This window comes from Martes martes, assembly GCF_963455335.1.
Source record: "Martes martes genome assembly, chromosome: 6".
In the NCBI taxonomy this organism is placed as follows: Eukaryota; Metazoa; Chordata; class Mammalia; order Carnivora; family Mustelidae; genus Martes; species Martes martes.
The window spans coordinates 76,654,321-76,679,994 of record NC_137893.1 but is presented as its reverse complement, the minus strand read 5'-3'; the positions used below and the strand labels follow the sequence as shown (position 1 = coordinate 76,679,994).

General features: G+C 35.4%; 1 protein-coding gene across 2 annotated transcripts in view; it reads right to left on the bottom strand.

Annotated features, from left to right (window-relative positions):
- TRDN (triadin) overlaps positions 1-25,674 on the bottom strand; it is a 391,091-nt gene that overhangs the window by 323,526 nt on the left and 41,891 nt on the right. For both annotated transcript variants that reach the window (XM_080806278.1, XM_080806279.1), the window contains exon 2: positions 19,783-19,992. In XM_080806278.1, the coding sequence (XP_080662404.1) occupies positions 19,783-19,992 (210 nt within the window). The remainder of the gene's footprint in view (positions 1-19,782; positions 19,993-25,674) is intronic.

Below are 25,674 nucleotides of genomic sequence, written 5' to 3'. Positions count from 1 at the left end.
TCTTTTATGTTCTATTTCAGGGGATTCACAGCCTATCCAAGGATGCCAAGTTACAAAATGTTGGTTTCAGGAAAATTTATCTCCACGATTCAGTGACAATATAACTTTACTCTTTGGACCTTATTTTACTGCATTCTGGAGAGTTTCATTTGAGCAAGATATGGTAGTCTGAATGATGAGATTAAACCTTAGAGAACAGAAATGAAATGGAATTTTATAATTGCAATTGAAAAATTTTAAAGAACTGTATGTAAGGAACTGGATTGTAATGGCACCATTAAATGTATTTTTTAGCACTAGTATATTTTATATCTAATGGAAGAATACGGCAAATGGGATTTTTATGATCTGAATAGATTGAGACCATTTCCCCATTTCCCTTTTTTTCTAAATGTTCACTGAGGAACTTAACAATAAAATTCAATAAAATAGATATCAGTTTAATTATCCTTATGCTTAAATGCACTATATATACCCTCTGCAGACATGTATATTGCCTGGTTCTAAAATAGTCAAGCCAGGATGTTTTCATGAAGTCAATTTTGTTGGTTTGAGAGCAGCCTCTGATTTTTAGTTATGTGGACAACAACCTTAAAAACATTGATATAGATGTACATATAGATAATAGACACAGATTATAGATGTATATTAAATAAGACAGTAGTCCTCAAGTTAATTCTCTCTGTCTCGGATATCACATCCAAATTATATCAATGGGAATAACACTATACCATGCAGCTAAACCTTTTATTGATGAGGAGGTTTTGTTTTTTTAAGATTTTTAATTTTATTTATTTGACAGAGATCACAAGTAGACAGAGAGGCAGGTAGAGAGAGAGAGAGGAGGAAGCAGGCTCCCCGCTGAGCAGAGAGCCCCATGCGGGGCTCGATCCCATGACCCTGGGATCATGACCCGAGCCGAAGGCAGAAGCTTTAACCCACTGAGCTACCCAGGCACCCCAATGAGTTTTTTTTTTAATTATATTTTCTTACCTCTCATGTTTCCATGAGTTAAATTAAATATATTACATTGAGGATCATCATAATAATAATAGTAGCTAACATAGAGAGTGTGTATTACCTGCCAGATACTACTCTTAGAACTTTATTTATGTTAACCCACATTTCCCTTTCAGTAACCTGACGAGGGAGCCATTTTATTTTATCTCTTTTCAAATATAAGAAAACAGAGGTTTTGCTATATTGTTATCAACAAACAAATAAAAATGTGAATTCACAATTTGTTCTAGAGTCAGATAGTCAATGAGAGTTTCTGGGAGGGGTTTTCTTGATGTTAAAAGGGGAAACAAGGACTTTGTTGCATGGGAACATAAAGCCTAGAGCTGTTGTAGCCACCTTATAACCATAAAGACAGCAGCTGATTCACTGAGGAAGACAAAGGTTAAAAATGAAAGAATTTGAGTCCGTATGACATTGCTGATGCATTGAATTATCCAATCTTGGAATAATCGCCCTACTTCTAGAGCTTCTGTTATGTGAGATAAGAAGTGTTTCTCAGTGTTCAAGTCACTTTTAATTGTATCTTATATTTCTTACAGAAAAATATACCACCAGATGCAGGGGAAACTGCTCTCGGCTCCTTATGATCAGAAATTGGATTCTTGGCACTGATAAAAGAGTGCCAAGAGAGGCAAGAGCGGCAAGGAAAAGTTTAAAGTTAAATACAGTTTTTATTGGTCCTCTGTCTTAGAAGCCAAACTATACAGATACTTAAGTTTCTAAATGGGACCATACATGGGATATTAACATTAGTCATTTTCTCTGCTTTCCTCCTAAAGAACCAAGTCCATGTTTTCACCATTATTCTTTACGGTATATTAGACTCTTCTTTATCTTTCAAATCCTGATAAACATCAGCAAACAAAAGTTATAAGCTTGGATTCTGAGCTCAGACTGACAGCATTCAACTTCAGGCCTCCCACCTGATGCCATGCCAGGCCATATTGGAGGCAGAGACAGAAGGAAAAATCATAATAGTAATCCTGTCTTTATTTAAAATCTTGATATTTTGTTCATTGCAGACTTTTGCATTAATTTTGAAATTTTAAATATTTCATTAAAGAATCATGCACCTTAGTTACTGAGTTTTTCTGAGTCCTTACATTTTGCACCCAACGTGAGTGCGTCACTCACTTCACTCTAGTCCTAATCCTCCCCCCACGGATAGCTGTATGTTGTTGAGAGGATCAACTTTTTCCATGTCTACTAAATCCATTGATGCTGTTGCTTTTCCAAAGTCACTATTCTACAGTCACCCCTTCATACCTGTTATCTTTATATTCAGCCTTCTTATATTCCGATTTATAATATACCCAGTTCTGGCAAACAGTATTATACTGTGGGAAAAAAATGTTTTTTTCTGTACTTCAGTTTGCTGAACTGTAAAATGACAGTAAGAGTAATAACACTTACAAGATTGTTGTGATTATTATATGAGGTAATACATTCAAAGCACACAGTATGGTGCCTGGTTATTAATAAATGTCAATGTGGAGAAACAAGCAAGATTGTCTTTGAATCTTGAATGAACCAGAGGTTTTATTTTTGTGTTTTTTTTTCTTTCTTTTTTTTTTTTTTTTCCAGTTTTCTAGCTGGGGCAGAGGCTTTCCCTCCCCTTAGCAAAAAGCTCTGTGTATGATCTCAGCTTCAACTCAGGTCTCCACATACTGCACCACACTCATTTCCATATCCCTCTACATCTCTGGGTCCTAAATTCCCACTGCATGGTACCCATTCCCAAATGAATTACCCTCTCAACTATAGATTGCCTCATGCATATCTTATCAGAGGAAAGAACATCTCAGAGGTGGGGTAGATTTGCTCATCTGCATTTGTCTAAGCCACTCCAAAGGATGGTGATTGAATAGGAATCCCAGGCATCTTCTGACCCTTTTGCCCATGAGTCTCTGCCTGCACCAGACAATATTTACTGAACTTCACTCAGACTCCCTGTATATAAACTCTTTGGGGTAAAGCACCTAAGGCAGAGTAAAGGAAATAGTAAATGTTATCAGTTCAGCTTTTAGAGCCATTTAACTCAAACATTATGGTGGTGCTCCATGAATATAGACTGTTACAAATATTGTCTTGTGATCATTAGGATTCATGAAAGAACTAGTGACTGTCCCTTACCTCCCAGGAAATATTCACGTTTAAATATTTGGATTTAAACTGAGGTAAGGACTTTTCAAAGTGTCACAAATGGTACCCCAATTAGAAAAAATTCAATTTGTATGTATGTTGATATGTATACTTTGAACATAGGAGCACCCAAATGAAATTGACTAGGAAATAGAGAGATTCTTCTCTCAAGACAATTATTCAGGACTTACTATGTGCAATATCCTATCTTGATATAATCAACCTTGTGCTGCCACTTACGGGCTTGCTATACAGGTATTTCTAATTTTGATATGTGAGGAAAACTGTCTGAAAATATATAGTGGCAATTTTCCAGACCTAAAAAAAATTCCAATTTTAAGTGACTGGTTTCTCCATTCTTATTATAGATAAGTGCTGGAATACTCTTGCTTCTGTTAGTGAAAATTTGATCAAGTGAAGAAAAATATTAGCAAATCATGCATCATTTAATATGCTCTGAGCATATGACAATTCTTGCTTGAAGTACTGTGAAATTACTCAGTCTTTGTTCAGGGTAAACAAAATTCCCTAGAACTTAACCAGTGCCAAACAGAGCTTCAGTTGTGTTTCTCATTCCCATGCTACCCCCAAGGATGGGAAGAAGGGAACATAAGTAGGTAAAACAAGTAAAAAGATATAAATGTTGTGTTAGTATATGCAGAAAGCAATGGTTGTCTCCTCTGTGTTCATAGGTTTCTTATACTCAGAAATGTAACTGATAGGATGAAAATTCTTATTAAACATTTTAGACTTGAGGTTTGGCATCATTTATAATAGTCAACAGTTTCCTAAAGATGTAAGGTTGAAATCCTAGTTTAATTTAGCTTATTTTTAACCGGAACACATTTGCAATGGAAAGCACTCAAAATGAACTTAATAGCCTTCTGAGTCTTCATGCCCCAGAGTTTCCAGCATTGACAATGCTAAGTACAGATACTTAAGAAGTAACGAACAAGAATACATGCTTTTATATCCACTTATTAAGGTCAGTGTCGTTATCAAAGGGACATTTACTCAAGACATTGTGCTTTAAAGCATTTTAGGATCAGTCTGAAGTAACTTTCAAACAATTTCTCATGGGTTAACTTAAACAAACTTGGTTGAACTCAATGATGTCAGAACTGCCATCTTTAATTTTTATCATCACAATAGAAGGGCTTTCAGTTTCTTATACTCCCTTATACGCCTTTTTTCTCCCATGAGTTTATGGTTTTCTTATTCTCTAGTTCACTTCAAATTGAAAGTAAAGCCAATATGTGAAAAATATAACACATAAAAGAAAGTCAAGAATTCAGGAAATGTTTGAAACAGCACATTTATTCCTCCATAGTTAATCTCTAAGGTGTATTTATATCCTGCCAATGGAAGTTTGTAAAAGACACACTAACTTGAATTCCAAATCTTCCCATTATTTTCTATTGTAAATTCCTGGAGGACAGCTATATTTTTGTAAGGTTCCTTCAGTTCTGAGACAACACTTGATATTTTGTTGTACCAGAATAATAATCACCTGTAAAAACTAACATAGCTTTTGCTTTTTTTCTTTAAGAGAGAGAAGGGGTTGGGGGTGGTGCGGGGAGGCAGACAGAGGGATTGAGAGTCTAAAGCAGGCTCCCCACTGAGCAAGGAGCCCAATGAGGGACTCGATTCCATGACCTGAGATCATGACCTGACCCAAAATAAAAAGTCCATGGCTCAACCAACTAAGCCACCGATATGCATTGCTAACACAGCTTTTTTAAAGACAGCTTTTCCACCCAAGAAATATTTTAAGAAGGGCTCTTTTCTTAATATCCTCTCTTTAAATCCACGTACAGTATTCCTTTAATATGATTCCCATTCTTAAGTGTTTGCCTTCTGCTCAGGTCATGATCCCAGGTCCTGAGATTGAGCCCTGCATCGGGCTCCTTGCTCAGTGGGGAGCCTGCTTCTCCCTCTCCCTCTTCCTGCCGATCCCCCTGCTTATGCTCTTTTGCTCTTTCTCTGTCAAGTAAATAAATAAAATACTAAAAAATAAAAAAAGTAAAAAGAATGATTTTCACTGAAGAGTTCGTTGGAGTGGAACTGCCTAACTAATAAGGATTTGGGAAGAATAAAAGTGAAATAGTAAAATGGAGAGGTAGAGGCCAATGAACATTAAATTCAGCTGCTATAGTATAGGCTTTGCATTGGATACTTCTGTTGCAGTATATAATAACATTTCAAGGATTTCTGCATGAACAAAAATGTGGAATTCAAGGTATGTTGAAAATTTTCTTGGAAACTGAATATGTAGGTTAAAATAATTTTTTGTATTTATTTAATTAACACTTCGTGATTTAAGCAAGAAATGTAAATATTAAGCCAGCTCATTTGAGACTGGATAATTAAGTTATGAAGTAACATGATATTTCTATAGAGCATCTTTCAGATGCTTCTATAAGGAAAATATGATGAAAACTCATTTTGCTCTATTTAAATGTGTGCTTTCACAAATGAGTGATAACTATGCTATTGCCATATTCAATAATATATATTTTAAAAGTAGGATGCTTTAAAAGTTGTATATAAGCACCTGCCCTGAATTTCATAAATGATGCATCGTCAAAACCAACTTTCTCTGAGTAACTTTCCTCCAATTGGCTCTTTAACATACAGACAATTTACAGAGGTTGAAATTCCCTTGAACTTGTTATCCTTACCCTCAATGAACAGTCCTCAAAATGGTGAAATGGAAACTTGGATTCATGAAATTCCCTGGTACTTCCTTTTTAAAAAAAATATTTTATTTATTTATTTGAGAGAGAGAGCTCACAAGCAAGGGGGAGGGGCAGAGGAAGAGGGACAAGTAGACTCCCTGCTGAGCAGGGAGCTGGATGCTGGGCTTAATTCCAGGACCCTGGGGTCATATCCTGAGTCAAAGGCAGGCACTTAACTGGCTGAGCCACCCAGGTACCCCTTCTCTTGGTACTTCTAATATTAACCACACTATGAGACATTTTTACTTATGCAGGTGGAGTTAGGTTCTGAAGGCAGAAGAAGAGGCCCTTGGGTGAAAATATGAACATAAAGTAGAGGGAGCAAGGAGATCTGGAGCCTGGGAGGGAAGGGATGAGTTTCATGAGAACAAACTGGAAATTGCATCAGTCTTATGACCTCTAAAACTCCCTCTCCAAAGAGAAAAAACTGTTGACCTTGTCATGCTAAAAATGCACCTATGCCAGAAGTAAAGAAGGTGACGAAGGATTTGTCAGGAGCTGGAGTTGCTGTAGGATCAGCTGTTGTCCCATGCAGGCAAGGTGAGCCAAGGGATCAGGACAATATGCATACTCATATTTAAAGGAAGACATTTAAAAATTTTAATAGGGGAATAATAATAAAAAGATTTGCAATTTTCATTCTGGCCTCAGAATGAAAAGGAGACAAAGGCAAGATTATAGGCAAAAAGAAAATAAATGGCTAATATAACAATCTTGAGGAAACCAAGGAGGGAGTTCTAGAAATAAGGCACAGAGTGCAGAATAGAACCAACAGATGTTTAAAAGTTAAATGAGTGATTTTTGATCACTGAGTGTTTATGAATAGCAGGGAAAGACGAAAGCTTACAAAGAGTCCCATGTTTTTGACTTAAAAACCTGGAAAATGAACTGGACTTAAAATCTAGGAGGCAGGCCTGAAAAGAAATATGACTACCTCAGGCAGGAATCTTGAGTTTACTGCTTCAACTTGATGACTTCATGCAATTAGAAAAACTGGAGAGAGATTAAGGTTAAGGATGGGGAAAATAAAAATGCTTATGAGATTCATTTTTCCTTCAAAATAAAAATAGTTTTACTGACTCTCATGGTGAGAAGAATGTATTTTCTTTATAACATACTTATGTGCCTTGATTGTTTAGAACTGTGTCACTGCTTTTATCCTCTAAACCTTACTATCTTGCAATTTTAGAAGATTGAAACTATTATTAAATTGAGAGCCATATATTAAAGATAAGTAGGCTAAATATGATGACAGCTTGCATATCACTTGTTTGGATAATGCAAAGTCATTGCAATCGAAGCAATGGAATAAGGTGGTAATGTCTGATGGGGGCAAGAAACAAATGGTGCCAAAGAAGAGAGTTACAAAAGTCATAAGAAGATAAGGTTTTAATAAGGATGTGGCTGTCAATAGCTCTAATGCTAAAGGTTTAACCAAGATGAAGATGTAAAGTGTGCAAGTTGTTCACACTTAAATTCACAATTTGTTGATTTGTTCAATGTGTTCATTAAGAAGTCAAGTGTGTAGTTGAGACATTTTAGCAGAGTGATAGAATAGTTTCAGATCATCTCTTAACAGAGGGGTTTGGCTAGAGAGATAAAGAGGACTGTAGCTAAATAGAGATAAAGGGAAGTAAGGAAATTTGTTTTTCCAAGTTTAGAAAACCCATAAACACTCGTGGTAAAGGAGTGAATAGACAAAGAGATTTTGAAGATACAGGAAGAAGATGGCATTTATATCAAGCAACATTTAAATGTACTAATGTTGAAAAGGTACCTTTGAGGTTCTTCCCTTCTATACACACCGAGATACACATATTCCCTCAAAAGTAATGAGCCCATTTGAAAAGCCAAATCTTCCTGGGGCGCCTAGGTGGCTCAGCAGGTTGGGTTCCTGACTCTCGGTTTTAGCTCAGGTCATGATTTCACGGGTTTTGAGATTGAGCCCCGGAGTCTGCTTGAAGATTCTCTCCCTCTATCTCCCCTCCCTTTCCTGCTCTTTCTATCTCTCTCTCCTCAAATAAATAAATAAATACATCATATTTTTTTTAAAAAGCCAAATCTTCCTGAAGCAATAACTCCTAATTTGAATTAATTAAATAAGGAAGTCATTAGACTGAAATGGTTCTAATGCTTTAGCAACCAACATGAGCAAACCCAAACCTAAGACGGTAAATGCCTCAAGGTTAAGAAACCAAAACCCAAGGACAGCCAATCACAGTCAACCAGCCTTTACCAAATAAGGTGAAGGCTCAGCTATAGTCCATCAAATAACTGCCTTGCTTTGCTTCCACTTCTTTTCTATGAAGGTCTTCTAACTCCTATAGGCAGAGCTTTCATAACCACTTTCTGTTTGGTGCTGTCTGGTTCCACTTGATTTTTCTTCAAAATCGTGACATGATGAATATGCTCGTTTATCTTTTAACATCCCAGATAAATATATTTTCCCAAACCATTGTCATTTTCTCTCTGCATCTTCTTTTCTCTTCCTCTCTGTCTGGCCATCATTTCTCTCTCCGCTCTTTCAGATCTCTGGATACTACTAATATGATATTACAATAATCAGGCCCTCTCTTTTTTAGTGATAACCGTTTAAGAAATAAAGTAAAATAAAGGGCAGACACAAAGCTTTTGAAGTACATCTGATTCTAAAAGATAAAACTCATGTGATTTACCATTTTGAAAAAATAAAATACTTGCAGATGTTAGATATTTAGATGCTTTTAAACCAAAGAAAAACTAGGATCCTGATTTAAAAGCACTTTTGGTGAGCTAATTGTTTTATTGACTGCACAAGGAAATGACTGTCACTTTTCTAATCTACATTTGAATAGCCACTGTGTAGCTCCAATCCTTGCCATTCAAAATCTGAGGCATGGGCATTTTCCTTCTGCTTTTTAACATTTTCTCAATTCAAATTTTCCCATACTCATCTTTACTATTAACAGATTTCAGTATTTTAGAAATGTACATTTGTATGGAACCCTAATGAAATTAAAGACAAGCAACTTTAGTTAAAATTACGTGGTTGTTTCAATATTTAATAGTTTCATGGCAATGTTTCTAAGTCATCCTTTGCTGTTCCTCAACTGTAACTTTTTGAGGCAATGAGGAGTGCTACTGAATGCAAATAGATGTGCACTTCACCTCTCTTTCCCAATATGACCCCAATCAACCAATTTTTTGCTGGCAAAATCCTGTTGCAAATGTTTAAGCCTGGAATATTTCCAGCCTACTGGAGCTAGACCCATGTCAAATAAGGGGCATTTTATATTCTGAAACAAAAATACAAACAACTTCTGGCTCTTTTACCCATGTCAAGTATCTAAATAAAATGAGTGAATCTTACTATACTTTCATTAATGAGCCTAGTGTAGATGCTATTATATTAATTGGAAAACTAATTTGCTTTCCCCTTTTTTCAAAAAAAAAAAAAACCTTAAAGATGAACACAGTTTCAATATAATATTATCAAGTAATGGAAAAGCAAGTTTTCTGTAGATTTACAGATTTCCATAGATTTGTTTCTAAGCTAACATTCAATGGAATTAATTTTCTGGTAGCATAAGAATAGTCAAGATATCACAGAACTCCAGTTGGATGGTTTACGTGGATCGTTATATTATAAACAACAGAACAGTGGAGAAGGAACATATTAGATTTGGGATTAAAATAGCGGTTAGCATATCTGGACTAATTATTTAATAAACATGCATTTGGTGAGTCAAGGTTTGGTTTTGAAAATGTGACTGTATTATACAGTCTCTTTAGCTCTTTTATTGCTCAGTGTTAGCTGAGGAAATGATTTTGAAGTTCTTTTTACCACATTAAAATGTAGTATGTAGCGCCATGAATTATGTGCTAAACATATCATATAAGAGTAACAAACCCTTTCAGAATGGCTGGAACATTGCCTCAATGTTAAAATAACATAGAATACTTTAATCATTGGGTTTCTTTGTTGTAATTGCTAGAATCTATGTATATTCACATGATATTTAAAAATTGGAAATCAAGTAGTCAATTCATCTTTTTGAAACATGCCTATTCATCTTTTTGAAATATTGAAATATGCTTAAGGTCATGAAGAACCAATTAAAATAGTACTAACCACAATTTATTTAATAATGACCATATGCCATTCAAAATTCCAAGTGTCTTGTATGTATTAACTTATTCAAGGTTCATAGGACCATATGAAACAGGTATTATTATTATTACCCAGGGAGAATGAAGGAATTTCCCCAAGATTACAAAGCAACTGATAGATAAAGCCAGGATTCTAACCCCAAATTCTTTTTTTTTTTAATTTTATTTATTTGAGAGAGAGAGAGAGAGAGAGATGGAGATCACAACTAGGCAGAGAGGCAAACAGAGAGAGAGGGGGAAGCAGGCTCCCTGCTGAGCAGGGATCCCGAGGTGGGGCTTGATCCTAGGACTCTGAGATCATGACCTGAGCCGAAAGCAGAGGCTTAACCCACTGAGCCACCCAGGCGCCCCCTAACCCCAAATTCTAGCCTCAGAGCTTGCCTTCAGCTGCTTTGGTTCTGGTCTTGAAGTCCATGTGTTCTTTTGTTTATTACTGTTTCGTGTCTTTGCTTATTTGTTTTTTCTTTTTTTCATTTTTTCATCGTTTGCTTGTCAGATATGCTTAGCAAATAGCTTCTGTTTAGATCATACAAATTTTATTGAACAATATGTGTCAGGCGGTAAACAGAGCAGCAGGATTATTAAAATGAATAAGGCAATCCTTTCCTTTGAGATGCTTAAAGTCCAATCAATGAAACAGACATTTTAAAAAGTATTTTAAATGTGAATACTAACATTATCAGTATCATCATAAACGAATATTTTACAAAGAAATACTATGCTCATTACTCAGCATTCAGAGTGTAAAAAAATGCTATCACCCTTTGCTTTATTTATTTCCTTATTTATTCATTCATTCTTTCACCTAAACATTCATCCAAATGTTTGTTGAACTCATGTGTTATGCTAAACAACTCTAAGCACTTGAAAAATCAAGTAAATGAAATAAAGCCATTTCCTTACAAACCTAACAAATCAGTGGAGAAGAGAGATTTTAAATAAATAATCACACCCTGGGGCACCCGGGTGGCTCAGTCAGTTAAGCCTCCAACTCTTCATTTTGGCTCAGGCATGATCTCATGGTTGTGGGATGGAACCTCACCTCAGACCTTGTGCTCAGTGCACAGTCTGCTTGTCTCTGCTCCTCCCCCTGCTCTCTTTCTCTATCTCTAAAATAAATAAGTAAAATATTTTAAAAAATAATCACACCCAGTTAAATATGTACAACTTGTAAATATATACTTTGAGTAAAGAGTAAATAATATAATGAGGAAGTGTGACAAAGTGACTTGATTTACACTGAAAGTTCAGGCAAGGTTTTTCTCAGGAAGTGAATTTAAGCATAGCACTGAAAGATGTATAATGGCTGATCCATCAAAAATTTGGGTGTTAACAGATGGTGTGATTTATAATTGTATCCATCTACATGGATAAATTTATAAATGCAACATAAGGCCTCATTTGGTAAGGTTCAAATGAGTGGTATAGAGCACTGGTATCCAACTTCGAGGTTTTTTGACCTTGAAATTCACCACCAGCAAAAACCTGGAACCCAACATCGGATTGCCAACTTTTTATTTTATAGAAGAATGTCATTTAAAAACAGTGACAGAAATAATATCTGTAATTATCACCCTTTCCTAAGAGACTTTTAAGACTAAAAAATGTAGGCACCATAAAATTAAGACCACTTCTTTAAAATAAATAACTTTTTCTTTATCTTTTTTTCTCATTTCATAAGAAGCAACAAATTTCAATTAGGATCTGGAAGTCACTGGACTAAAGAAACTTCTGTTTCTTTGATGTGTTTATAAGCAGACTGGATTTGGATAATGAAATGTGTCCTTTTAGATGTAGGAACCAAGAGGACCAAACAGGCCTGGGACATTGAACAGAAAAGTAGGATTTGAGATAAGACTTGAATCAGAATAAGAATCACACAAAATGTCAACTATACTTGAAAACTCAGTGCACATGAGAACTGATAAAGCCTAAAATGTTTCATTTAGTGTCTCGGTCTTCCAAGTCTTCTAAAATGTGATAACATATTCATATACAGACAGTCACACAGACATCTCTCTACACTCACACACACACACACACACACACACACACAAATATACATATATACATAACCATTAAATGTTAAATTTATACATTCTGATTGGCCTTGGGTCTTCCCTGAATCATTTTACTCCTCTACACTCACAGCCTGACAAACAGTGCACCTGCTTAACTGGGCTAAGTGCCAGAAAAAAAAATCAGGGAAATTAATTTCCAAGAGCAGTAGATAAATGGCACACCTCATTAGAAAATCTATTTAAAAGGCACATCAGGAGATGTCTGCAAGACTTTCATAAGAAATTGATGCTTCCTACCATCATGTCCTTGCTGGCTTTCTTCTCACATTACTGATCTTTCTTCCCAGTAATAAGATTCAAATTCAAGTTATGCTTAATGAGTGCCTCCTATGTGCCAGGCACGTATGTTTTACATAGATTATCTTATCTAATTCTTACAAAATTGTTTTGAAATAAGTATGTGGAACGCATGCAAAAATTACCAAATGTGCTTCTTTAAGACCTCCTGGTACAGCCATATAATGATTTTTCTTTCTTATGGATAAAGATGCTAATAAATTATGACCCTTGTTCCTAGGCAAGAAAAGCCAAGCATTAGGGCACCTGAGTAGATCAGTGGATTAAGCCTCTGCCTTTGGCTTGGGTCACAATCTCAGGGTCCTGGGATTGAGCCCTGCATGGGGCTCTCTGTTCAGCAGGGAGCCTGCTTCGCCTTCTCTCTCTCTGCCTGACTCTCTGCCTACTTGTGATATCTGCCTGTCAAATACATATATAAAATGTTAAAAAAAAAAGAAATAAAGAAAAGCCAAGAGTTACTACAACTTATTTCTGCACCTTCTGACCTAGAGGAAAATCATTAATATCTACTAGTGCCTGAGTTTGTAGTGATTTCTTTAGAAATCCTATTTTTTTGCATTTATTTAGAGAGGAAAAAGTCATCTCTTTATAAATAAGGCAAACAAGTTTGTAAGGAATTTCAACCTAAGCCCACACATTCTAATCTTGTAAGAGTTATTAAATCATCAGGGCACCCCTCCGTTTTCCGAAAGAGCTTCCTGGCTGAGTCTGCAAAACTTGGGGGCAAGGCCTCCAGCAGCCTTTATGATCCTCTGGCCTCAGTTAATAAAAAAAACATTGCCCTGCATTAATCACTTCACCACTACCACCACCCCAACTTGACCTTTCTGAAGACTCTCATCTTCTAGGAAAAAAGTACAGGCAAGATGGATAATATCTGGGTGGTCAGAATCTTGGTTTCTGCTTGTTGTCCTGAGGGAAGTATTAACAGCTCTCATTCTCACTTTCACAAGTGTCCTGTTTTAGATAAGTCATATACTGTCATCCTGTGTGGTGGCTTTGTATGCTCTTCTATCACTAAACTGGAACTACATTTCCCAGAATTCCCTTATGTGTAAGGTCTAGGTAACAGTTGGGCACCAGAGAAATTTACATGAGCTTTAGAAAGCCAAACAGAAGGATTAGCCTTTATTTATTCTCTGAAGGTTGATGTAGGGCGGGTGCTGTTGCCGCTCATGCACATTATCACCCATATGCTGGCTGACCTTGACAGGTGGCAGCAGCCGGCCGCATGTTCTCCAGTTCCCACTAGACTGCCTCCTTCAGCATCTCCAAATCCTGGCCAGGTGCTTGTGCAGTTCCGTGGTGGGAGGCACCAATTTATCTTGAGCTCGCCCACAGCATTGTAATTTGAGGTGGTGAGAGTCAAATAAGTGTTCCAGTTTGTCCTTGTCAATTCCAATTTGTCCTTAGTCTCCCCTGTTCTATTTCCATCTGCCCTTTTCAATGATGGGGTTCAGGACATGCTTCCCCAAACATGGCACCTTGACATATTGAATGTTTTCAGCTGGAAGAATTTGAGAAATGACATATGCAAGGAAGGACTTTCTGACATTCCCCTGAAGTGGGTCGTAAAACTCTCGTGAGGAAGGTGTCCTCCCTAAACCCAAAGGAAAGGAGTATCATTTCCAGGATGCCCAGAGGAATCTGAATGAACAACCCTTACTGTTTCCCTCAATTTATGACACTTAGCTCCTACTCTTTTTGTCCTGTCACACCCCACCCCCCCCCTTTCCCCTTTTCATTAAACCTAGCATAAAAATGCTTGGGCTTAACTGCTTCTTAAGGTCTTCCTTTCTTTATGAAGGCTCCTGTGTCTCATAAAACTTACATTAAATAAATCTGAATGCTTTTTTCTTGTTAATTTATCTTTTGTTAGAAGGGTCCTGACCAACATTTTAGAAAAGTAGAGAAAATAATGTATTTTTTCGAAGGGTCCTGACCAATATTTTAGAAAACTAGAGAAAATAATGTATTTTTTCGAAGGGTCTTGACCAACATTTTAGAAAAGTAGAGAAAAAAATGTATTTTTCCTCTCCTATACCAACTTCCAGTTTACTGAAAATGACCTATTGCCAGAAACACTTCAATAGCCCTACCTAGACTGCTAATCAGCTCCCATGAATGCACAAGTCATATGTTTAATCTTCTATTCTATATCACTCATAGTGACTCGACTCTACTCCTAGTGATCAAATTCTGACAGATACACCATATTATTTTTGGATAGTGTTTGAACTTTATTTTTAGGAAGAAATGAAAGGTAGGTGGAATCTCTTTTCTAGTATCTGGTTTTGGTATTTTTTTTTGTTTGTTTGTTTGTTTATGTCCTAAAATTTGTCTCATTTGATAGGAAGTGGCAAAGTCACAAATTTTGGTGACCAGAAAGCAAGGTGCTAATTCCCATTTGACAGGCAAGGACACCAAATTCCTAGTCATGTTACCTAGCTCATGTTATAAAGTTGTAGAGTGAACTCATGTTTCCTGAAAGAAGCATAAAAGCCAATGCTATGTATGCCTCACAGGTAGATTATTTGGGTACAGCAATTCAAATTCAGAAAATTAGGAAGTGTGAAGGTTGCCTAGAAGAGAATCATTCTTTTCAATCCAGTACAGTATTTACTTATGAAAATGGATTTTCATTTCTCTATGAACAACTCCTTAATGCCTTAAAAGTGTTTACCTACTTTTCTAAAGTGTCGGAGAGTAATTTAGAACCCAGGGACAGCTGCCCTGTCTGGTCTTCAGAGTTATTCTCAGTATGCTTTCTTTTATCACTAGCCTTGTATTAACAATACATATTTCAAAGACATTATGTAGTACAAAAGACTCATCATAATAATATTAATTCTTAGTAAATATTTGAAATGTATAAATTAAAAATAATATTATAACATAAGAGTACCATTTACATTTTGACACTCTTATTGAAGCAATTTTTTTTTTTCTGTGAAGAATCAACAAAAAAAAGGTGGGTTAGAATTTACCAAATGGAGAAAAGAAATGAAAATTTTAGTATGAGTATATATATCCCATGCAACCAATGGTCAAGATGAGTTACAAGTTTTATGCTGTAATTATACAGTCATTGAATTTATATTATTTTGGTTTCAGAAAGTGTACATTCAAACCTGAATGAACAAAAAGTATTTGAACTTCTTATTTGAAGAATTTATATATTTCTTCTTTAGAATTTCAGCCTTGTGATTTTTTTTTTTCATTTCAAATTCATTGGAGAGTTATCTTCCTAGATGTGGTCTCATGATGCCAATCATCCCAATACATCATCTTTCTTTTTGCACCTATTGTAGTTACAATAACTTTTTGTCAGCTAGAGTATTGGATGACATTTCCTTTTATTTAAGTATTTATCTAAATATGTATAGCTTGGCAAAATAATTTTTTAAGAGTAGAATAGGTGGTAGCCCCCTTCAAATTGGTCCTCAATGATCATTGCCTGCTGGTACTCACACCATTATGTAGTCTCTTAGGACAACAAATGGGGTTGACCTGCATAGTCAAAAGGATTTTGCAGAACTGATGGTATATGATTTTCAAGTCTAGGTCTTAAGAGGATTTGTGGCTTCTTTCTTGTTCTCTCTTGGATCTGAGAGTAGTCAATTGTCATGTTGTGAAGACACAGCAGCATTAACTTGACAGCCAAATGAATGAGACATATTGCCAATGGTTCCACTACCACAAAAAATCTTTCAGATATCTACAGCGCCAGCCAACTTCTTTACTGCAACCTCAAGATCTACCCAAAGTCTTTCCCAAACTCCTGACCTGAAAAAACTGTTTGGCATAATAAACATGTATTGTTATTTTAAACCACTTATATATTTTTTGAGATTTTATTTATTTGACAGATAGAGATCACAGGTAGGCAGAGAGGCGGGCAGAGAGCGGGGAGGAAGCAGGCTCCCCATGGAGCAGAGAGCCCAATGTGGGACTTGATCCCAGGACCCTGGGATCACAACCTGAGTCAAAGGCAGAGGCTTTAACCCACTGAGCCACCCAGGCGCCCCTTAAACCACTTATTTTTGAAGTAATTTATTATGTAGCAATGGATGACCATTATAAAATATGACAAGTAACATTTCATCTGATAAACATTTTATTATGTTTAATTATGATTTTATTAAATGTATTTATTAATTTTTAAAGTTGGTCAAAGAATACATAAAATAAAAATTTTATTATTTTTCTTCATATTGTAAAAAATTATTTCAAAATAAAAATTTCAACATTTGCATCCTATACCTATAAGAAACAGTTAGCAGAAAACTTACTACATGACACGTACGCATGTACAGAGATGAATAAGCCAGTCCCTTCCTCAGATAAATTTAAGTTTCTGAGTGAAACAGATAAGTAAAGAGATACTGATAATACAGTGTGTTAACTGCTGTTTATAGAACTACCCATAAGGTACTAAGGGAATGAAAGCACAGTGCAGTGAATTTTTCTTAGGAAATCTGAGAATGTTTCACCAAAAAACGGAGTAAGTCTTGAAGGATGAATTCATTCTTTAAGAAAATGGAGGAATGAGGGGCACCTGGGTGGCTCAGTGGGTTAAAGCCTCTGCCTTCGGCTCAGGTCATGATCCCAGAGTCCTGGGATCAAGCCCCGCATCAGGCTCTCTGCTCAGCAGGGAGCCTGCTTCCCTCTCTCTCTCTCTGCCTGCCTCTCTGCCTACTTGTGATCTCTGTCTGTCAAATAAATAAATAAATCTTTAAAAAAAGAAAAAAGAAAAGAAAATGGAGGAATGAATCTCTACTAGTGATATTAATATTTTTACAGTGCTTGTAATAAAGCAGGTTTGTTCTAAGCACTTCAAATATATTCACTTCTATAATTGTCTTAACAATTTTATTACATAGGTACTATTATTGTCCCTACTTTATAGATGATGAAACTGAGGCAAAGAGAGACTAAATGATTTACCCAATATCACACAGGTAGGAAGTTGTAAGATCTGGATTTAATACCAGGGAAATCCAGCATCAGAGTTCACATTTTTAACTAATTTATTATACTTGATTGGGAGGGTGGAGTGGGAAGAGGATGGTATGAGCAGAGGCAAGGAAGGGTGAGAATATATGTATTCTTAGGGAAAGAAAGCAGGGAAAAGCAATAGTAAGGATGGCTGGAAAACGGGTTGCATACGCTGAATTACAAGATGAAAAGAGAGATCTAAGCCAAAGACTTGAGTTTCGTGCCAAGGAATTTGTACTTTGGCAATAGGAAACACTTGGCGAAATTTATGTTTTATGAAGATACCTTTGGAGCAAGAGTAAAGAGGAGAGACTGGATGAAGGAGACAAGAAGAAATTGCATTAGCGCCCTCAACAGAGAATCAAGGTCTGAAATGTAATAACGGAGACAGTGGTAACCAGAGAAGGGAGGGGATTCATGAGACGTGTGAGAGTCAGCTGGCATCCAGCATGGTGATTGATCGTGTCCAGCAGATTTAAAAGATGACTTGCAGGTTTCTTTCTGTGGGGAATGGATAGATGGTTAGGTCACTAATAAATATAGGAAACTGGTAGAGGAGGCCTCATACTGAAGATGTGCCTAATAAACACTCCATGAACAAAGAAATTAAGTAGCAATAATACAGAGGCTCTTTTCTCCCCGTGAGACGAAATGCCAGTAACATAGGCATTATCAATAACACCTAATTACAGTAGTGCAAGGAAACTCTACCATGGATTGTAAGTGTGTCTTACACTTAAGTAATCTAATCTGAAAGTCTAATTACAAGTAGCTGCTCATTTTATAAGATAATTAAGAACAAATTCCTTGCAACAGTAATTTCTGTGGTGTACTTACTAAATTATTAACTTTATAAATATGAGATTTTACAAGCAATTCTTAAAATATATCTATTGTAAAGCTTAAAGAACTGTATTTTGCAATCATATTTGGTTCCAAAATGTAAATGAATGAAATTCTAGAAAAAGAAAGAATAGACAAAATATCACCACTCATAAAGGCTCAAGGGAAATAAAATCATCTAGAATCATGTAGCCAAGTTTTCACTTAAAACTCTAGGTCTTAATTTTATATTACAGGCATTTCAATTGTATATCCTTTTAAAAGCCTCCATTACACAGTATACCCAAAGTATTATTTATTTAGAGAAGAGTTTCACATTTCCGGATAGTGTTTTTCTTTCATTGACATCATGAGACTTATCTCTACCTGATAGATAATGCTCACTTTAACACAGCTACTAATGGTATTGCAGGAAGAATCATCTCAATCACACCGCCATGTCAATAAACACAAATGATCCTCTTCTATGGATTTGCAATATTAATATTTATATTTCTTTTAATGTAGCCATTGCTTGGCATATATACTAGGTTCTTGATAAATAATTACTAAAAAAGCATAATACCATAATAAGAAGTAGAGAGGATTCCTGACTGTACAGAATGCAATTTATGATATTTATAGTTTCCAGATCTACTGATTCCACTCCCTTTGGAGAAAGAAAATGGGAAATGGGTGTGGGGTGAATGGTGCAAATATGTAGGAGCACATTAAGAGCTTAATGAAATGGTTTTGCTTGTGGTTAAAAAGCATACATTTATTCATTTACTTATTTAATATTCATTATAACTCTGACTGAGTCCTTCCCTCAAGGAACTCACAGTCAATAGAGCATGTCAGGTGTGGAAATAGACAAATATAATTTTAGAAGTGTCAGAATACCTTGAACAAAGTGACAAACGGTATACTCAAAGAGTGAATATACCATAATGAAAATCTGTCTTTCCTCACTTGGCATTATTCCTGTTTTACTCCAAACCCATAAGAACACATGGCCACTCAAGATGTAGTATCTCATTATGAGTAATTCTGGGAAAATCCTTTTCACACTCTTTATTTTCGGGAACTCAAAATAGGATATTTTGATGGGAGGAGCAAAGAGAATGTCTGGAAAGCAAGCTTGGAGCCAGATGGTAGAGGGACTTAAAAATGTTTTACACAATTTCCCACTTGTCCGAAAGTTTTTTATTTGGTTTGGTTTGGTTTTAAACTGATAAAGTCCCTGTTCCCAAACCAAATATCCACCAAACTTTTTCATCATTATCTTCACAGGACCGTAACATTCAGCTTGTGTTTGGCATTACAAATATAGAAATATACTTCATTTGAAATTACTGACTACAATACTCAAAGAAGAATAGAAGGAAATGGGGAAGAAGGAAACCAGACACTGACATTCTCTCATGTTCATGGGGAACGTTATTTCTCCCAGGAAGATGAGATGGAAAGAAAAAAAGACAGGAGAGAAGAACATTGTTTCTTTTCTTCTAAAACCCACATTTCACAGATCTTACCTGAAAAGTTTTTGTAATCCACTAGGTCAAACATAACAACAGCAACAGCTGACCATGTGATTATCAGAGCAATGACCAGAAGCCAGGCTGCTGGGGAGCTGAATGTTGTCACTATGTCCTCTGTGACCGTCCTCTTCAGCACTTTTCCAGGGGATTTGGGCACGGATCCATTTTTGCTGTCGATCACAGTTGTGGTAGTAGATGCATTTCCTAATCAAACATTCAGAAAGAGAAATTACAATTTAGAACTTCATGTTAAATTTTGGTGACCAAAAGAACACACAGATTATGTAAGTATATTTAAATTGTTTGTACCATTTTCTGTAGGCGAGCACACCTCCTTAGTGGCAGGGCCAAACTTCCCGCCCACTACCCTAGTATTTACATCCACTCCGAAATCCACATGTCCTAGTGATTAGCATTCCTCCTCTCCTAATCTCTGTAAATAATTCCATGGGAGTCACAAACTTTGTCATCACCTTCAATCATTTTTACTTCTCCCTTATCACCTCCTATATCCACTACCATCAAAGGCAATGGGATTTTTGGTCAAGTTGTTTTTTAACACCTTGTTCCTTTATTTAGGTTCGTATGTCAGTATGTCAGTTCTGAATGCAATCAAAAATGTTTCCTCTGAGGAAGAAACAAAATCAATGATAAAGTAGTTCAAATGGATGAAACCCTTTTTGGAATCCTGGTTTAACTGTGCAATTGACCCTTCTATTGATGCCATTCATTTTTTATTTGTGAAGGGGCACAGAAGATCTAAGTGAGCTTCTGTGGAAAGATGTTGGAAAATCTTACTATATTCAGTAAACATTTTTATTCCTGCTTTCAAGGGTCTACATGTTTATGGGAGAAAATTCAAAAAATATTTAAAAATAGCAAAATAAATAATCTCATGATCCAGAAACAACTGTTAATGTGTTGTTCTACTTATACCTACTTTTCTGTATATACAGATAGGAATATAAACGTGTTTTATTTGTTTTTGAAGTCATCATCACTCTTTCCTTTATATTTTATATTAGGCAATATATAATAAACAAGCTCTCTTGCCATATGTGTTCCATAAAATACCACTTATGTGGCTGCATGGCATGTCACTTCATGGCTATGCATAATTTAGTCAAAAAGTTTTCTACCTTGGAACATGACAGAATTTTTCTCAGAACATTAATAATTTTGATTTAGGGAATTTCCTAAATATAGAATTTCTTAGACAAATAACATCACTTTTATATCTTATGAAAGTACATATATGTATTTGAGAATTGGTATATTTTTTAAATTTTTATATGCTAGGAATCTCTTTCTTATCCTTGACAATACTGGGTATTACCAGTGTTCATACTATTGGCAGTCATGCAGAAGGAAAATTCTGCTTCTTTTGTAACTCTTTGATTATTAGAGATGAGCTTTTTGTATACTTGTTTTCCCTTTCTATATTTTATCTTGTGAAATTTTTGGTTTGCTTTTCTATAAACCACCTCCATTTGATGGTTTAAAAAACTGTACACACATATACATGTACCTGATCATAAGTATGTATATTTTTAAATACATGTATATGTAAATATACAAATATTCATGTTTATGCATGTATATGTACTTATACATATTCATACATTTATACTCATTGCAAGAGTGTAGATATGTATGTATATACACAAACACACACATATGATAGTAAAATTTTATCTGATCTTAAGTTGCAGCTTTACCCCTCAACTGTTTACCTCTTTTTTTTTTTTTTTAAGATTTATTTTATTTATTTGAGAGAGAGAGAGGGTGCGAGCCAGGGTGAGGGAGGCACAAGGGAAGAGGGAGAGAGAAACTTAAGCAGACTCCATGCTGAGTGCAGAACCTGACACAGGGCTTGATCTCACCACCCTAAGATCACTTGTGCTGAAATCAAGAGTAGATGTTTAACTCACTGTGCCCCCCAGGTACCTCTACCTCTTTATTTTTGTGGTATTTTTATATACAGAGGAACCACTTAAAATTTTTGTAGCTCTTTCATTTTATTCCTGCAAAGTTGCTGCCTTTGTATGATTAGCAAGCCCCTCTCAATGGAGACTAGGCATATCTGATTATATTGACAATCCTGGACTCACAGGAAGTTAACTCTAGGGGTAAGTTAGAAATCATCTGAAACAACTGTATCATGTTACATTTAAGAACAATTCAAAACCATCCAGAATAGTCAAGTGATTCTCACAGTATTTTCAATCCCAAATTATACAGATATGTATTGAATCCTAAAGAGAAAAAACATCTCTAACAATTCCAATATTTTTGCCAAAATAAGTTTAACAATATATTTCATATATTTTAAATATGGGCTACATTATTGAAAATAATTTAAGAATTACATATCAAAAAAGGAAATTTTTATTAATCATTTTCTAATATACCTAAGTGTCTTCTTTTTTTTTTCCTTTTTTTTTTTTTTCTTTTTTTGAGAAAGGAAGAGGAAGTGGGGACAGGGACAATGGAAGAGGGTGACAGAGAATCTTAAGCAGATTCCATGCCCAGTGCAGAGCTGGATGGGGCTCGATTTCACAACCCTGAGATTGTGACCTGAGCCAAAATCAAGAGTCTAATGCTTAACTGACTGAGCCACCCAGGCATCCAACAATTAACCATTTTTAATTTTAGTTTTTACCTCTAAATTACATTTCAAATTTAAAAAACAAATTTCAAATTTTCATACTCCTTGACACTTGGCACAAAATAAATTTCGCCTAACCAGAAAGATTACTTGTGGTTATTTTAGAATGTGCTAAATAATAGCTGAAAGGTTTTAGTATTTTCAAACTGAAGGGAATTCTTTGTATTCCTTGAAGGTCTCAGAGTGGAATTAAAGTGTTTCTTTCAATCTTTCAACCTCTTTCTCTACCTTGCACAACTCTTCCTTTCAGTTAGGTGTAGTTTTTTCATGGAAACAGTAAAGCAAAACAGGTCTGCCACAGGTTTTACAGTCAGGACAGACTGGGATTAACTCCATGGCTAAAAGGTCACTATGGCTCCTCACCTCTGAGTGAAAAACCTCTATATCTGAGGAATGAGACTGGTAAGATATGACTTACAGGTTTATGATGGTGGATAAATAAATTATGTCAATTGCTTGGAAAATTTCCCGCTACATTGAGTTATTCAATAAGTGAAAATACAACAGCTGCTAAACTATCTCTTCATTATTATCAACATCATCATCATCATTATTCCTACAGCCACCTCTGTGGCCAGTACAACCATTACTAAAATGACAAAGAAAGACCAGAAGGGCAAGATTAACCTCAGAAACAGTAGTGGAAATTGAAAGACTAATTCTTCAATAAATGCAGGCATTTGTTTCCATTTAACATGTATGTTAGCCTAAGGTATTTTCAGGGAGTCAAAATGGGATGTTATGACTCCTTCAATGACTTTCTTCATCAACTAATTTCCTTCTTATAATACATAAGAAGGACACTTACTGTAATTTATTCATATTAATGGAGACTGTTTTGCCCTATCAACAAACCAAGAGAGATGATCTGTAACAAATGAAGTTACTTTGTTGCAATACAAATGTTTACAGTGTCAAGGGATTTGTTAAAAGAGAAAGACAAATTTTGAATCTTCTAACAGCTGTGTACATGGGGTGTTTAGAGTTTGAGTCCAGTTCATATGAAAATTTTTAGTTATTGGGGGGGAAGAAATGAAAATACTGCATGCCAAATTAAGTGCTCTAGTTAATAAAGTGTTAGTTTTTAAATGTTTATCAATAAACAATTATATACTTCTCTTGATAAAAATAAGTGTCATAAAATCCGATCACTGATTAGGAAAAAGAAAATCAAATACATTCAAGTGTACGTATTAGTAGGTATTAATAATAACCAGATATAACTAGTACAAGCATTTTTAGGTAACACTAGTAAATCTAGCCCCATATTTTTAAGAGATTAAAAAGCTTATAAGGCAAATAGTGGTAAAATGAATTAAGGTTTTGAAATAATTTTAGGTAGAAATTAACAATAGCACCAACGAATCTCCTTTCTTTTCTGAAAATCTGTGTGAATACATATCCCAAGCTCATGAACCCAATTTAGCTGAAATGATAGCAAGATGGAAAAATACCTTTAAAAAACAGATTTCACAGACTGTACTTGAGATGGATCTCAAAGAAGGAAAAATTAGAACGATCTCATATCATATCCTTTCATTGATTTTTGTGCCAAATTCCCATCACTTCTAATGGCAGTTCTGAAAATGGATGAAGGATAGGAGTGCTTCGAAGTGCAATTTAAGATCCAAGTGCGGCTATGAGTGAATCAAACCTTTGGAATAATGATTTGCTGGAGAGTAAGTGAATTACAAGTGTTTAGGAGAGGCCACCTGAAAGTTGATATGTTGCTCATCTCCAGTTTTTAAACTTCTGGAAGACTTCCTGCTTCTGCTAGATGGAGAACACCAGAAGAATTGCTTTTGCACTTCAGATTCACTTCAGTGAACTGGGTATGGGAGTGTATTTCTGCAGAAAATATAGGCACCTGCTCGGTATCTTGAAACCAAAAGAACACATCTATTGGGATTTGATACAAATTAGTCAAATCCTGGTCACATTTTCTTTTTCCCCGGTCACATGTTTAAAAAACAAAAAAAAAATTTCTAAAGGGACAAGAATTTCTATACTTTTTTTCTTTTTTTATCAGAAAAATGAGAAACCATATAAATTCAGAAAGCAATGTAAGTTCAGTGTTAAAGTGAGAACTCTCATATTTAAGAGAACTGATACTATTATGAATCCCAAATTTTATTTCACCTTATAATTCTGACAAAACAAGTATGGTACAGTTTTTTAAATGGACGAAAATGTTAACACTAAATGATTCTTCAGATTTTTTTCCTTCACATCCTCAAAATTTCCACTTGAAAATTAATGAAGACTCAAAGATGTTGAAAATATATTCTGTATATCCAACTCAGAAGGCAAAACTATAAGCAACTTGAAAGTAATCTGAAGGTTATACTGCTTATGGAAAATTATGTGTTTCCTTTGTTATGGAAACATACTAAATTGTACCTTTCATTTTCCATTCAAATTTACTGCAGAAGCCACACAAAGCCAAGAGGAATAAAATTGAGGGGAAATATAAATTGCCTTCTCTGACAGCTGGTCAAGAAATATGTGAATAACAGAGTGTGTAATCTGAGATTATTTAATGTTTGAGAAGTACTTTGAAGATGACAAGAGCTGGTTATTGATATGATGGGAAAAATGAGAGGTAAATATTATTGAGAAATTTGACATGGGCAATGTTCCTGGGAAGTTGGCATCTCAGAGCATCTAGGATATGTGGCAGTATTTTCCATGCCCACTTTTTAATTCCATTCCTTCTGATTTCACACAAATTGTTTTGTATGAAATACAGAAAGCTATAATCAGCTGCAAAAGAAGTGTGGATCTGGCTGAAAGACCCTGTGACTCTGCCCCATAACATAAAACTAGCGGCTGCTTATGGAGTGATTCCACAGACCCAGATTCACAGTCGGGTTAGGCACTGAAGGCTAAATCACAAGCCTCCTAAAAGAAGTCACTTAACCTCATCATGCCTTATTAATCGGATCAAACTGCCAAGTACACTTGCCTATTATTATTCCTAGGGGAAAATGACAATACAATCTCTTCCAGGATGCTCAGGAAAGCCCCTATATTCTAAAATGATATAAATAAAATATTACATTCTCATTACATAAAAGCATTAATTATGAATTTTGCATTTTCCTATGTGATATGGTTTATGGAGTACTCCAATGCTGTATTTTTCCTTTGAAAATCTGAGAACAAAGGACAGAGAAGGAGTATATACTAACAATGGCAATATAAAAATATGTATTACT